At 43.0% G+C, this 12737-nt stretch overlaps 2 protein-coding genes across 4 annotated transcripts in view; one reads left to right on the top strand and one right to left on the bottom strand.

Moving 5' to 3' along the window:
• LOC121280052 (dynein heavy chain 5, axonemal-like) overlaps positions 1-3472 on the bottom strand; it is a 336766-nt gene extending 333294 nt beyond the window's left edge. Inside the window, exon 1 of the mRNA XM_041191681.1 lies at positions 3263-3472. Coding sequence (XP_041047615.1) covers positions 3263-3472 — 210 coding nt within the window. The remainder of the gene's footprint in view (positions 1-3262) is intronic.
• Positions 3473-8713: 5241 nt separating this feature from the next.
• Positions 8714-12737, top strand: part of LOC121280469 (inactive serine/threonine-protein kinase VRK3-like) — a 52537-nt gene continuing 48513 nt past the window's right edge. Inside the window, exon 1 of one of the 3 annotated variants that reach the window (XM_041192500.1) lies at positions 8714-8894. The gene's annotated coding sequence lies outside the window, so the exon portion shown is untranslated. The remainder of the gene's footprint in view (positions 8895-12737) is intronic. The other 2 variants (XM_041192499.1, XM_041192498.1) reach the window with 2 other exon arrangements.

The raw sequence follows: 12737 nt of genomic DNA, 5'->3' as shown, positions 1-12737 counted from the left end.
CTTAATTGGCTCACCCACGTAAAATGGCAGCACGCCCCCGATTGGGGGTGCCGATCGGAGGTGCGCCCACTCCTGAACTTCCCACCCCCGATGAGTGGAAAGTTCTGCTCTTTATGTGGCACCTCATCGAATGCCTTTTGGAAATCCAAATACATTACATCAATTGGTTCCCCCTTATCTGCCCTGTTTGTTGCATTTCAGCATTTTCCCAATGATAGACTAACAGGCCTATAGCTTCTTGCTCTCCCTCCTTTATTGAATAGTGATGTTACATTTGCAGTGTTCCAATCTGCCAGAACCTTTCCAGAATCCAGGGAATTTTGGAAGATTACAACAAATGCATCCACCATCTCTGCAGCAATTTATTTTAAGAGCCTAGGATGCAGGTCATCAGGTCCCAGGGACATGTCAGCCTTTAGTCCCATTAGTTTTCCTAGTATTTTTTCTTTAGTGATCATGATTGTTTTAAGTTCTTCCCTTTCTTTTGCCTCTTGATTTTCTACAATTCTTTGGATGCTTTCTGACTGTCTTCTACTGTGAACACAGATACAACATACTTGTTCAAAGTCCCTGCCATTTCTTTGTTTCCCATTGTTAATTCCCCAGTATCACCCTGAGACCAGTGCGAGCTTTAGCTGCTCTTTTCCTTTTTAATATACTTATAGAAGCCTTTACTGTATGTTTTTATATTTCTTGCTAATTTTCTCTCATACTCCAATTTCTCCTTCTTATTTATTTTTATTCATCCTTTGCTAGGTTCTAAAATTTTCCCAATCTTTTGGGCTACCACTAATTTTTGCAGCATTATACATCTTTTATTTCAATTTGATACCATGTTTAACTTCCTTAATTATCCACCGATAGTACATTCTTCTCAAAGCATCTTTCTTTCTCGATGGAATATATCTTTGTTTTGTTATGAAATATCCTTAAATGTCTGCTGCTTCTTCTCTACCATCTTACCTTTTAACCTTTTTTCCCATTCCACATTAGCCAACTCTGTCTTCATACCCTTGTAATCAACTTTATTTAAGTTGAAGACATAAGTTTCAGATCCAAATTTCTCACCCACAAACTGAATGCGAAATTCTACCATGTTTTTCTCCTTTATTCTTTCATGTGCTGTGGGTGTTGCTGGCAAAGCCAACATTTGTTACCCATCCCTAATTGCCCTTGAGCTGAACATTTCAGGGACAGTTAAGAGTCAACCAATTGCTGTGGATCTGGAATCACATGTAGGCCAGACCAGGTAAGGGTGGCAAATTTCCTTCCCAAAAGGACATTAATGAACTAAATGGGTTTATAATAAACAATGATAGTTTCATGGTTACCACTAACGAGAATAGCTTTATGTTCATCTTGATTTTTAATGCTATTATCACTCTTATAAAGGAGATCATTTACTATAAGGTCATTAATTAATCCTGTCTCATTACACATTGCCAGGCTTAAAACAGCCAGTATCCTGTAATATTTTGCTATTTTGTTAAGTGTGCCTACTGCCACCTGTCAGTCATAACATATACTGTAAACTTTAACATGGATTATAGTTAGAATGTAGAATTCTGGGGACATGATGAAGGTAACAATAGTTAGCTTAACATTCCAGGGTTTTTTCACACTAACTGTTGATGTGATAACTCTATTAAGTTAATCTTATTAGGGGACGTTATCATCGGCTGGTGTATCCTGTCCTTGAGTGGGTGAGTTGTCAGTTTTCACTAAAAGCCGGGTCAGGCTGACTGATATAAAGACAGAAAACCACAGAGAGAAAAGATACTGTCCTGGGCTGAAGTCCAGACAGAACACAGTGGAGTTTTGTTTAAATCAAGTCGGATGACACACTGATGAGGCATTTATAAGTACATTACCATGTACAAGTTGTATGGATTGACGTAAGTGAATCCCATCATAACTGTTCCTCTATATGTTCTTGTATTGTGAAATATAACAGATTAAATATCCGTATTGAGCCTCATATCACTGTGGTTGCTTGGTCTTCCTACATAGAGATTGAATCTCATGTAGCATACAGAAGACCTGAATGTTCAGTGCAGGTCACAAGGGGGTGCAATTGTTACATCACTGTGTTGAACTATTCTTTAAGGAGAATTACCTGGAAAAACTCAGCAGGTAATTCTTTCCAGGTAATTCTGTTTTTGTTTTGGATTTCCAGCATCCGCAGTTTTTTTGTTTTTTGTTTTTATTCTTTAAGGAGATTTGGGCAATATGAGACAATTCCCATACCCGAGAGTGCTAAATGCCACTGAGCCTGAGAAACTATATACAACAGATCCAAATCCATGGCAGTTGACTTATGTGAGAAAAAGCACTACTGAAAACTAGACGTGCTGAATGTTTCTGAATGAGTGTTGCAACATTCTAAGATACTACAAAATACTGACCCCACAAAATTTGCCTCCTCAGTGCAGAGTTTTTCAACATGGTGGTGAGTGCTGGATGGGCCCAACCAGCTGTATTTAAAGAAATCCCTTACTACTTATAAGTTAGTTGCTCATTGATTTCTACTAGCTGTTGCTGCGATTGTAGAAGTGTTTGGTTGTGCTTAGAGTTCTGTACAGAGTGGTACTCAGCTGCTGAAGGACTTTGTCATGATTTCAGAGCTTCCACACAAACCACATTTGCAGTACTATATGGCTTTGTGAGGATTACAGACTTCCCATGGTGCAAGGTGCCTTTGAATACATACAGGGTGCTTTACAGGCATCACATGTCAACAAAGAGATGTACCATAACTGAAAAGGATTTCACTCCCTCAGCTAGTATGCAATCATATCATGCAAGTCAATGCCCAGTAACCTAGTAGTCTTCTGTGGCAGTCCTCTGTGCTATCTGCATGTGAGCCACCATGACAAATCAGAGAGTAGTTACTGGCAATAAGTGTAATCCCTTTGACAACATGGATCATGATTCTGGTGTGCAAGTCTTGCACATGTGGGTAGCATGCATACAACAAAAGCCAGGCTGTCACATGAAATGTGCTGGACTGCTCTGGTGGAGCCCTGCAGTACACAGCAGGATAGTTGTCAAGATTCCTGGTGGTCTGCTGCATACTGCACAATCTTGGCATCATCTGAGCACAACCCTTGCCACCAGCTGAAGAGCAGGAGGAGACCCTCAGCAGGGGCAGGAAGAGAGGAGGCAACCTAGACAGCCCTTTTCTGGCTGGGTTGTCCATGAACGATTCAACCAACTGAAGTTCCAGTGAAGGCAACACCAATTCCCATCTACAGTGACACACCTGACCTGTCTGAGATTCCACTGCAGCACTCTGATGTTTGGTGGATTTTGCTTGTGCTACAATGGAAGCTGAGACATTGACCATCAAACTCCCCATTATGATTGCATCTACAAATATGCCAATGAAGTTGACCATCATTTCCACGCCGGAAAGGTAGGGCTCCAAGCTCTGCGTAAATTCATATGCCAAGTTGGTGCCGGTCTCCTCCATACTCCTTGATTTTGGACATAAGCTTTCTGGCAGGCCTGCCAATGCACCAAGCATTTCTGTGTGCAGACCCATCTGTCTTCATCCAATCAATGTGCTCAAAGTGCTCATCTGAATCTTCTGCAGCAGATCTCAAGAGCAACCTCGCCCTTCAGTGAGCTACCATCTATGCTATCCTGTCCCCAGACCTGGCTGCAGGGCACTCGTGTCCAATGACTCATCACATATAGATCCCACCTCTCAGCTGTGAGTGTATAATGTCAGTATCTGAGATGGTGGCTGCAAAAGTGAGAGAAAGTGATGGTGTTTCCTCTTCTTCCCTCTCTTCTTGTTCTTTTCCCTCTTGATCTTCCACCATTGTCTTGCCAGCATGCAATTCTTATATATCCAAAAGGGGAATGGCATATGGTAAAGTTGTAGTGAAGAGGGGGAGGGTGCAGGGATGAGAGGTGCATGCTTGCACCATTTACAACTTCTAAATCAGAAAAGATCATGGTATGAGGGGAAATTGGAATATGAATAGGGGGATTAGACATGAGGATGCTGTCATTTTCAATTATGTCAGCCCTGTCACTGGTCACAGCCTCAGTGACAACCATTCCAATAATGGCTACCATCATTTCCTCCATTGGGTTAGGGCTTGCAGCCATGCCTGTCCCCCACTAGGAGCACCCGCTGCCTCTGATTATGTGCAAATTGTCCTGCAACAGAGAGAAAAATGTGTGAGTGTGGTGCAATCTGTTTGGATGATATGGCAGTCATGTTTGAATCGCTGGCAATGTGTGCAAATTGTGAGTTGAGGTTGTGGAGCTTGCAGCAGTGCTAAGCATATAAAGGTGAGTTGAAGGTATGAATGTGAGGTATGAGTTGTGATTGATAGAGATTATGGTAGATGAGGGATTGAGCTGTGGTGCATTAAGCTGTGTGTGAGGTTAGTGGTGCAGTTGATGGGAAATGCTATTTGAAGATACATTCACTGGCCTTGGATCATTCCTGTGTAGTCATTAAGTATTTTGCAGAACTCCATCCAGGTCATCGGATCTTCTCTCCTGGCATTCAGTGCCAGTGTTATCTGGCTCCTCTGTCTTCTGAGTGTTTGCCTGGAGAGCTTCCTGGTCCCTATGGATAGATCGCACTTCTGCTCCTCTATACCTCCTACACTGATGCGTCCAGGGCAGCATCAGAGAATCTTGGAGCACACTCTCACCCCTGCTGCACTATAATTCATTCTTCTTCCACTTGGACACTCTTCCATAAACAGTTCGAGCATCTACTCCAGCCTGAATGCACCACCCTTTTAAGAATTGCAGGCTGGCTTTAAGTAGTAAAGGCTAGCTTTAAATGGCGCTAGCCTTGCAGAAATTTGGGCTCCCTGCTGAAATATGCAGCCACTCAACAGCATGTTTAAAATTGGTTGCATGCAGCAATCATGCAAATTAGCAGCAGTACAAAGTTGGTGTGCTGTACACTTTGGAATGTGCATCACGATTCTTGTGCCCGTTTTCAGGGGATATCAAATTTTTCCCCCACAATATTTTATTTTCAAGGCAAATGATTTGCAGTGACTGAATAAATCAAATTCCATTTTTACTACCAGTAGTATCCCAGGATTTTCCATTTTTCCTTTAAACCTTAATTACAACTCACCAAAGCTCCTTAGACAGCACCTTCCAAACCAACAACTGCTACCATCCAGAAGGACAAGGGCAGCAGGTACATGGGAATACAATGCATGGGAATGCAAGTTCCCCTTCAAGCCACTCACCATCCTGATCTGGAAATATATTGCCGTTCCTTCACTGTCACTGGAAAATCCTGGAACTCCCTCCCTAACAGCACTATGATGTACCTACAACAGATGGACTGCAGCAGTTCAAGAAGGCAGATCATCACCCACTTCTCAAAGGCAATTAAGGATGGGCAATAAATGCTGGCCAAGCCAGTGATGCCCACATCACATGAATGAAAAAAAAACATTCTCTTTCCAAAAGCGTTTTTTTTAAATCTTTTGTCTTTTTCACAGCTCAGATATACAATGAAGCAGACTAGAGGTATGCTTGTGGACCACAGTAGTATTGGGATGGGATATTGTTGGAAGTAAAAGCAGTTCTGTGAGATCTTGGGCTTTGATAGCACCGGGGGCTGATTCTGAAGTAAGGGTATGGATTGGTAGCACTGGAGAAGTAAATGGCCATTTAGGTTAAGGAGTAATTCCAAGGGTGTGGCACTGGTCGTGCGAGGGAGTCCAGGGTTTGGCAGCACTTCAAAGGTGAGATATTTGTAGTCTACTAGCGTGAGAGTGTCTATTAGCTATAGCTTAGAGGGTGTGCAGAGTTAGTAATTGTGGGAAAGTGCCAGATTTCAAATCAAGCAACATATTAGGGGCCAGGAGCCAATGTAGTGTAGCAAGTGCAGGATGGGTGAATGGGACTTAATGCAGGACAGGATACAGACAGCAAAGCTTTGGTTGAGCTGAAGTTTTTTGAAGGATGGGATGTTGATCAGGCGAACATTACATTGGGATATTTGAGTTGAAAAGTGACTCATGTGACCTGTGCCTCATTAAACAATTGTGGATAAAACTTTTTTTTTAAAGACTTTTCAGTTTTTTTAAAGACAGTAAAATAAAACTGTACCACTAATTACTTAGCCACAGACTACCATTGTGATAACAAATGAAGACTTGTACAAATGCCGTAAGTGTCACCTGGGCTGTAAAACACTTTTCAAAACACTTCTTGGCAGGGAAGTTTGAGAACGCAAGTCACCACATTCATGTTGTTGGGATCAACTCATATCTTCTTCTTTTGGCTTTCCCATTTACTACAGGTCGCCACCATGCTGGTTGATCACCCTTCTCCATCTCTGCCTGTCAGTCACCCATTCCTCTTCCAATCCTGCTGTGTTTAAGTCTCTCCCTACCACATCTTTCCATCTGGTTCTAGGCCTTCCTTTTCTCCTTCTTCCTGGAAATCCAGCCTCTATCATTCAGTATCAACTAGCATCTAATCATTCAAAATGTCTTCTTTTAAGCAAACAAAATAATAAGATTCTACTGAAAAGAAATTATTGAGACCATGTAGAAAGTAGAATTGCCAACTCTGGATGGGCCTATTACTGGAGATTTTGACACATGACCCCCTCTTCCAAGTGGCCTGAAATCCCCCGTCTCCAATATTTTTGCAATTATTAAACAAAAGTATTCAAAGAAAATGAATAGGGATTTCTTTGATATTCATGGGATCTGGGCATCACTGGTTCAGCTAGCATTTATTCCTAATACCTAATTGCCTTTGAGAAGGTGGTAGTGAGCAGCCTTGTTAAACTGTTGCATTAATGTCCCAATAATTTTTCTCCCAAGTTATTCACAGAAGTGCCTATAATATTAAAATTTATGTTGAGCGACTCCAAGATGGTCCTGAAGTGTTGGGAATTGTAGCAGGAAAGGTAATGGTAATGATAGGGAAATGCAGGTGTGGAAATAATCTATAGACCCAAAGGGCATCATGTTATCCTATAATAGGCCCAAAGAGACTTGAGAGTCCAGGTACACAGCTCATTAAAAGGCCATGAAATGGGAGCAGGAATAGACCATTTGCCCATTGAGTTTGCTCCATATTCAATGTGATCATGGCTGATTTTGATCAAAAAAGCTAATGGAATGCAGGCCTTTATATCTCGAGGGATAGAAGTAATTCTTCAACTATCCAAATACTTGGTTCCATAACACCCAGAGTACAGTGAACAGTTCTGAACACTACACCTTAGGATGGATATGTTGACCTTGGAAGTAGTGCAGCATAGATTTACCAGTATGACATCTGGACTCCTTAAGTTAAATTATGAGATGAGATTTCACAAACTGGGGTTGTATTTCCTGGAATTCAGAAGGTTAAGGGGTGATTTGATCAAAGTTTCAAGATATTAAGGGGAACAAATAAGGTAGATTGGGAGAAACTATATCTACTAATTTGGGAATCTAGGACCATGGGGATAATCAAAGAACTAGAGCCAGCCTTATAGGAAACACTTCATGCAAAGATTTGGCACACTTCCGCAAATTGCAACTGATGCTAGATCAACTATTAATTTTAAAAATGAGATTAGTAGGCTTTTGTTATCTAAAGGTATTAAGGGATATGGAGCAAAGGGATACATGTAGTTAGATCACAAATCAGTCTGACCTTAGGCAGCGATCAAGCTTGACGGGCTAAATGATCTAGTCCAGTTCCGATGCCATCAAATGTTTCAGATTTAATTATTTGCTGACCAGGTGCTGAACTTCCTATGATTTCAAGCATGTAAACTGTTTGTGGGCCCCTCAAAGACGGTTTCACATGTAGACAAACATGCACTAGCCATGGGTGACCTTTATTGCAAGAGTAATTAAGTATAAAAGTAGGGGAGCCTTGTTACAACTGTGCAGAGCATTGGTGACATTGCACCCAGAGTTTTGTGTACAGTTTTGGTCTCCTTACTTAAGGAGGGATATATTTACTTTGGAAGCAGTTCAGAGAAGGTTCACTGGGTTGTTTCCTGGGATGAAGGGATTGTTTTATAAGGGAAAGGTTGAGCCTAATTCATTGGAGTTTAGAAAAATGAGAGATGATCTTATCGAATAAGACTCTGAGGGGACTTGACAGGATAGATGCTGACAGGATGTTCCCCTTATGGGTAAATGTGGAACTAGATGCCACAGTTTCAAAATGCATCTCCCATTTACAACAGAGGAATTTCTTCTCTCAGAGTTGATAATCTTTGGAACTCTGGCTTAGAGAGCAGGAGGCTGGGTCATTGAGTATATTCAAGGCCTATAAGGGAGTCAAGGGTTATGAGGGGGGCAGACAGGAAAGTGGAATTGGTCAACAATCAAATCAGCCCTAATCTTATTGATTGGCGGAGGAGGCTCAAGGGCCAAATGGCATACTCCAGCTCCTACTTCTTGTGTTCTAATGGTAGATCCTGCCTCTCTTCCAAAGTCCTGTCCACGTCCAAGTGGCCCTGGAAATTGAAGGAGCACGCGGCATCTGCTGACACGCTTGAGGCCTTCCAAGGCTGGTGGGCATCCTTGGACAACATTGGTAGTTAATTTGATAAGTTTCCTTTGTTTTTAAAGTTTCCTATTAATTAAAGTTATGGGCACTTTTGTGAGGGATTTTTTTTTCCGTTGGACGATCTCCTCCTAGTTTAAAGGAGGCTGCCCCCACTCATCCCTCCCCCTACACCCAGAGCGGTTGAAGAGGGAGCGCGCAAGGTTTGAGCCCAGTTCACACGCAAATCTGGAGTGCGAGAGGCGCTTGCGGCCCCGAGTGGGCGGCTCCTCCCAGCGGCTGAGGCAACACCCATCATCGCTTCTCTCCAGGCTTTACACGCCAACGCTAAAAGTCCCTGAAGCCAGCGACTGCGGGGAAAGCTGTGCTGTCAGGTAAGTGAACGCCTGCTCTCACTGCCCTTGGCCAGTGACCCCAGGCCCGGTTCGCCCATTAACCGACCCCGCAATGTGTTATTGCGGCCCAATGTTACTGAAGCCTGGAGCTGGATTTGTTCCATTGAGAGCTACATCCTCTCAGATTCGGCCATCTAATTTGCAATGACGCAGGAATCCAGAAGTAATATCAGTAAAATGATCCCGTTTATCTTTGTTCACCAACCCCCCAAATAAATACTTTATTGGCAAGGTAGATTTGTATTTTTTCTAGTTTAAGAACTTTGTGAAAAAGCTCTGACTGGACCTATTTTCTGTCCTCAATTATGCTTCATTGCAGGGTAGTACTGTTTTACAAAACGAAAAGCAGGAACCTCAAAACGTAATGGCTGCATATTTAGAGTTGAAATTGTCTAAAAGTGCCCATCTCACTTTCGTTCTTTCACAATATACTGAATTCAAAATTCACATCTTTGCTAATGACCTTTTTCATGGCCTTACGCCTCCAAACTTCCCAAATTTTATGGAATTAAATTGGACAGCTCCCAAAAACAGGATTGGTAATTGTGATGTGTGATTTCTCTGTGCCCTTTCAATGTAACACACGCCTTCCCAAATGCTTGTAGCATGTAGCTTATGCTAAGTGTGCTGCATACCTCGGCAGGGGTGTCTGAAATCATGAGAAGCTAATATGCATAAGAGCTAGTTTGCACTACTTAAAGTCAACCTGTGCCTCTTAAAGAGGAGCTACATTGTGGCTGGAACAGAATTTGGAAGTCCTTCAACATATTACTGTTGTGGAAAAACACTGAATAATTGCACAACATGGGAGAGAATGTGCTCCCAGTTTGTTTGGATGCTGCACAGGTGACCTTGGTGGAGCTGCTGCAAAGGATGAAAGAAATGCTATATCCACAGGGAGCTGTGAGACCCTCCAGACAAACACTCAGAAGGCAGTGGGACCAAAAAGGTGGTCAATGCCAGGACTTGAGCCAAAAAAGCCTGGATGCAGTGCTCCAAAAATGTTCACGGACCTCACGAGTGGTCAGTTAGTGGATTTATTCTCAAATGCTATGTCACACCAACTGGAGTACTAGCCTTACACGCTGCTTAATGCACCACACCCCATTACTCACCTACCAACAATTTCTCAATCGTGATCACAACTAACGTAGCTCCCTCACTCTCACACACTTAGCACTGCTGCAAGCCTCATACTTCCATCTAATAGCTTGCACACACTGCCAACTAGCCAACCTTGACAGCTACATCGCCCAAACACTGCACCATGCTCACTGTCACATTTACATCTCTCTTGAAGAACAAATTGGTACATAACTGGAAGCAGCAGGAACTAGCCGGTGAAGGAAAGGCACAGCTGCTTGTCCCTATCCCAATGGTGGAAATGGTGGTCAACATTACTGGAGCAGCCAATGCTGAGGCAGTGGCTAGTGGCATAGCTGAAACCATCAAAGACGACAGTATCCTCATATGGAATGCTCTTTCTCGCATCCCACTTTCCTGTCATCCCACAATCTCTTCTAATTTAGTTGCTGCGGATGGCATAAGCATAGACCTCTTGCTTTTCTCCAGAGCATTCCAAGCAACGGAAGTGTTATTTCAGCACATCAGGTGTTCGCTTTATTGCACTTAAATTGGTAGCATAGCTTTCATTAAACGCATGTGCCCCCAGTATGCATGGATTGTACACTAGCATCATGGATCATGGCAGCCAGTGCTACTGCTGACATCAATAGTTGCCCTTTGGTTTATAGTTGTAGCCCAACTGCAGATGGTGCAGCAGGCTGCTGCAGACGAAGCCATCATGATTGCTGGCAGGTATTAACTTGTATGGTCACACACCAGGTGGACAGTGATGTAATGGGATCTCTTCTGATTGCAGTACATCTCAGTTGACATGCAGTATCTGCAAAACAATGTGCATGCAGTCAATCGCACCCTATACCATGGGACAACCTGCAATCTTTATGAAGCCATATGCTTCTTCTGCTTACTGCTTTCTTTGGTGAGAGAGAATGAAACGTAGGCAGCTTTCTTTGAATTGAGAGCCTCAGCGGCTTATCTTACACAACAATTAATGGCAAACTGAGATGTTGCAAATACCTCCAGCTTCAGCCTGGAGGAGTCGGTGTCCTAAAATCTCATTGCTGTGGTCATCTTCATAGCCATTAACAATGCAATTCTCATCCTGCTTTCAGGTTGCAGTTCTGTCTGCATCAGGTTGACAGTTTCATTGAGGACACTGAAGCATGGATGTCTCATTTACAGTTTCTTTCTGAGTTTCAGGTGGGGAATTGCTTCCTGAACACCCTGGTCAGATATGGCCTGCTGAGGTCCCTTCTCCCTCCCTCTTCCAACAGCTTACTCTGCTCTGCATGCCTGTTCATCATCTCAGTCATGCTGTATTCAAAGGGAAAGCTGACTAGTGCACCTGTGAGGGAACAACTATTTTGTGCAGATGTCAATGAAATTGGAACAAAGTCTTTCTGCACCTGCCACACTAATTGCTATAGACTTCAAAAACTTTACAGAACTCAAGAAAGCACCAAATACTTTCACGTTCATAGCAACTGGCAGTAGAAATCACTTAGCAGCTTACCTGAAAATGCCCCCAGCCAAACTACTTTGCCAATGACCTTCCTTCCATCATAAGGTCAGAAGTGGGGATGTTCACTGATGATTGCACATTGTTCAGCACCATTTGTGACTCTTCAGACACTGAAGCAGTCCATGTCCAAATGCAACAAGGACTGGACAATATCCAGGCTTGGGCACAAGTGGCAAGTAACATGCCACACAAGTGTCAGGCGATGACCATCTCCAACAAGAGAAATTCTAACCCTCTCCCTTTTGACATTCAAAGGCATTACTAGGGATGGGAAATAAATGCTGGCCCAACCAGTGAAGCCCACATCCTGTGAAATGATTTTTTTTAAAATTACCATCACTGAATCCCCCATTATCAACACCCTGGGGGTTACCATTGACCTGAAACTGAACCGGACTAGTCATATAAATATTGTGGCTACAAGAGCAGGTGGGAGTCTAAGAATCCTGTGGTGAGTAACTCGCCTCCTGACTTTCCCCAAAGCCTGTCTACCATGTCCAAGGCATAAGTCAGGAATGTGATGAAATACTCTCCTCTTGCCTGGATGAGTGCAACTCTGACAGCACTCAAACTTGACACCATTCAGGACAAAGCCCACTTGATTGGCACCCCATCCACAAATATTCAGTCCCTCCACCAACGCACAGTGGCAGCAGTGTGTACTATCTACAAGATGCACTGCAGGAACTCACTAAGACTCCTTAACCAGCACTTTCCAAACCCACGACCGCTACGGTCTAGAAGGGCAAGGGAGCAGACACGTTGGAACACCACCACCTGGAAGTTTCCCTCCAAGCCACTCACCATCCTAACTTGGGCCCCACTGAGTCAAAATCCTTGAACTCCCTCCTGAACACCACAGACTGCAGCAGTTCAAGAAGGCAGCTCACTACCATCTTCTTAAGAACAATTAGGGATGAGTATTATATGCTGGTCTAGTCAGCGACACCCACATCCCATTAATGAATTAAAAGAAAAACATTGACGATCCTTTTCCTTAATGCTGGTGAGGTCTCCTTCCTGCTGCAGAACACTTGTTAAGCTGTGCATGTTTGAAAGGGTGTTCGCGTTGAGGTCCAAGATTGTAGCGCTTTATCAAATCAACATTGGTTTTTTGATATGATATGCCTACTCTGCATACTTCTTTTGAACACTCATTACAAGCACTAATGGCTTCACCAATATACATCTAGCATGACTTGCACCTGAAGTTA

Source organism: Carcharodon carcharias, chromosome 7, assembly GCF_017639515.1.
Source record: "Carcharodon carcharias isolate sCarCar2 chromosome 7, sCarCar2.pri, whole genome shotgun sequence".
Taxonomy (NCBI): domain Eukaryota; kingdom Metazoa; phylum Chordata; class Chondrichthyes; order Lamniformes; family Lamnidae; genus Carcharodon; species Carcharodon carcharias.
This window is presented reverse-complemented; position numbering and strand designations above follow the sequence as displayed.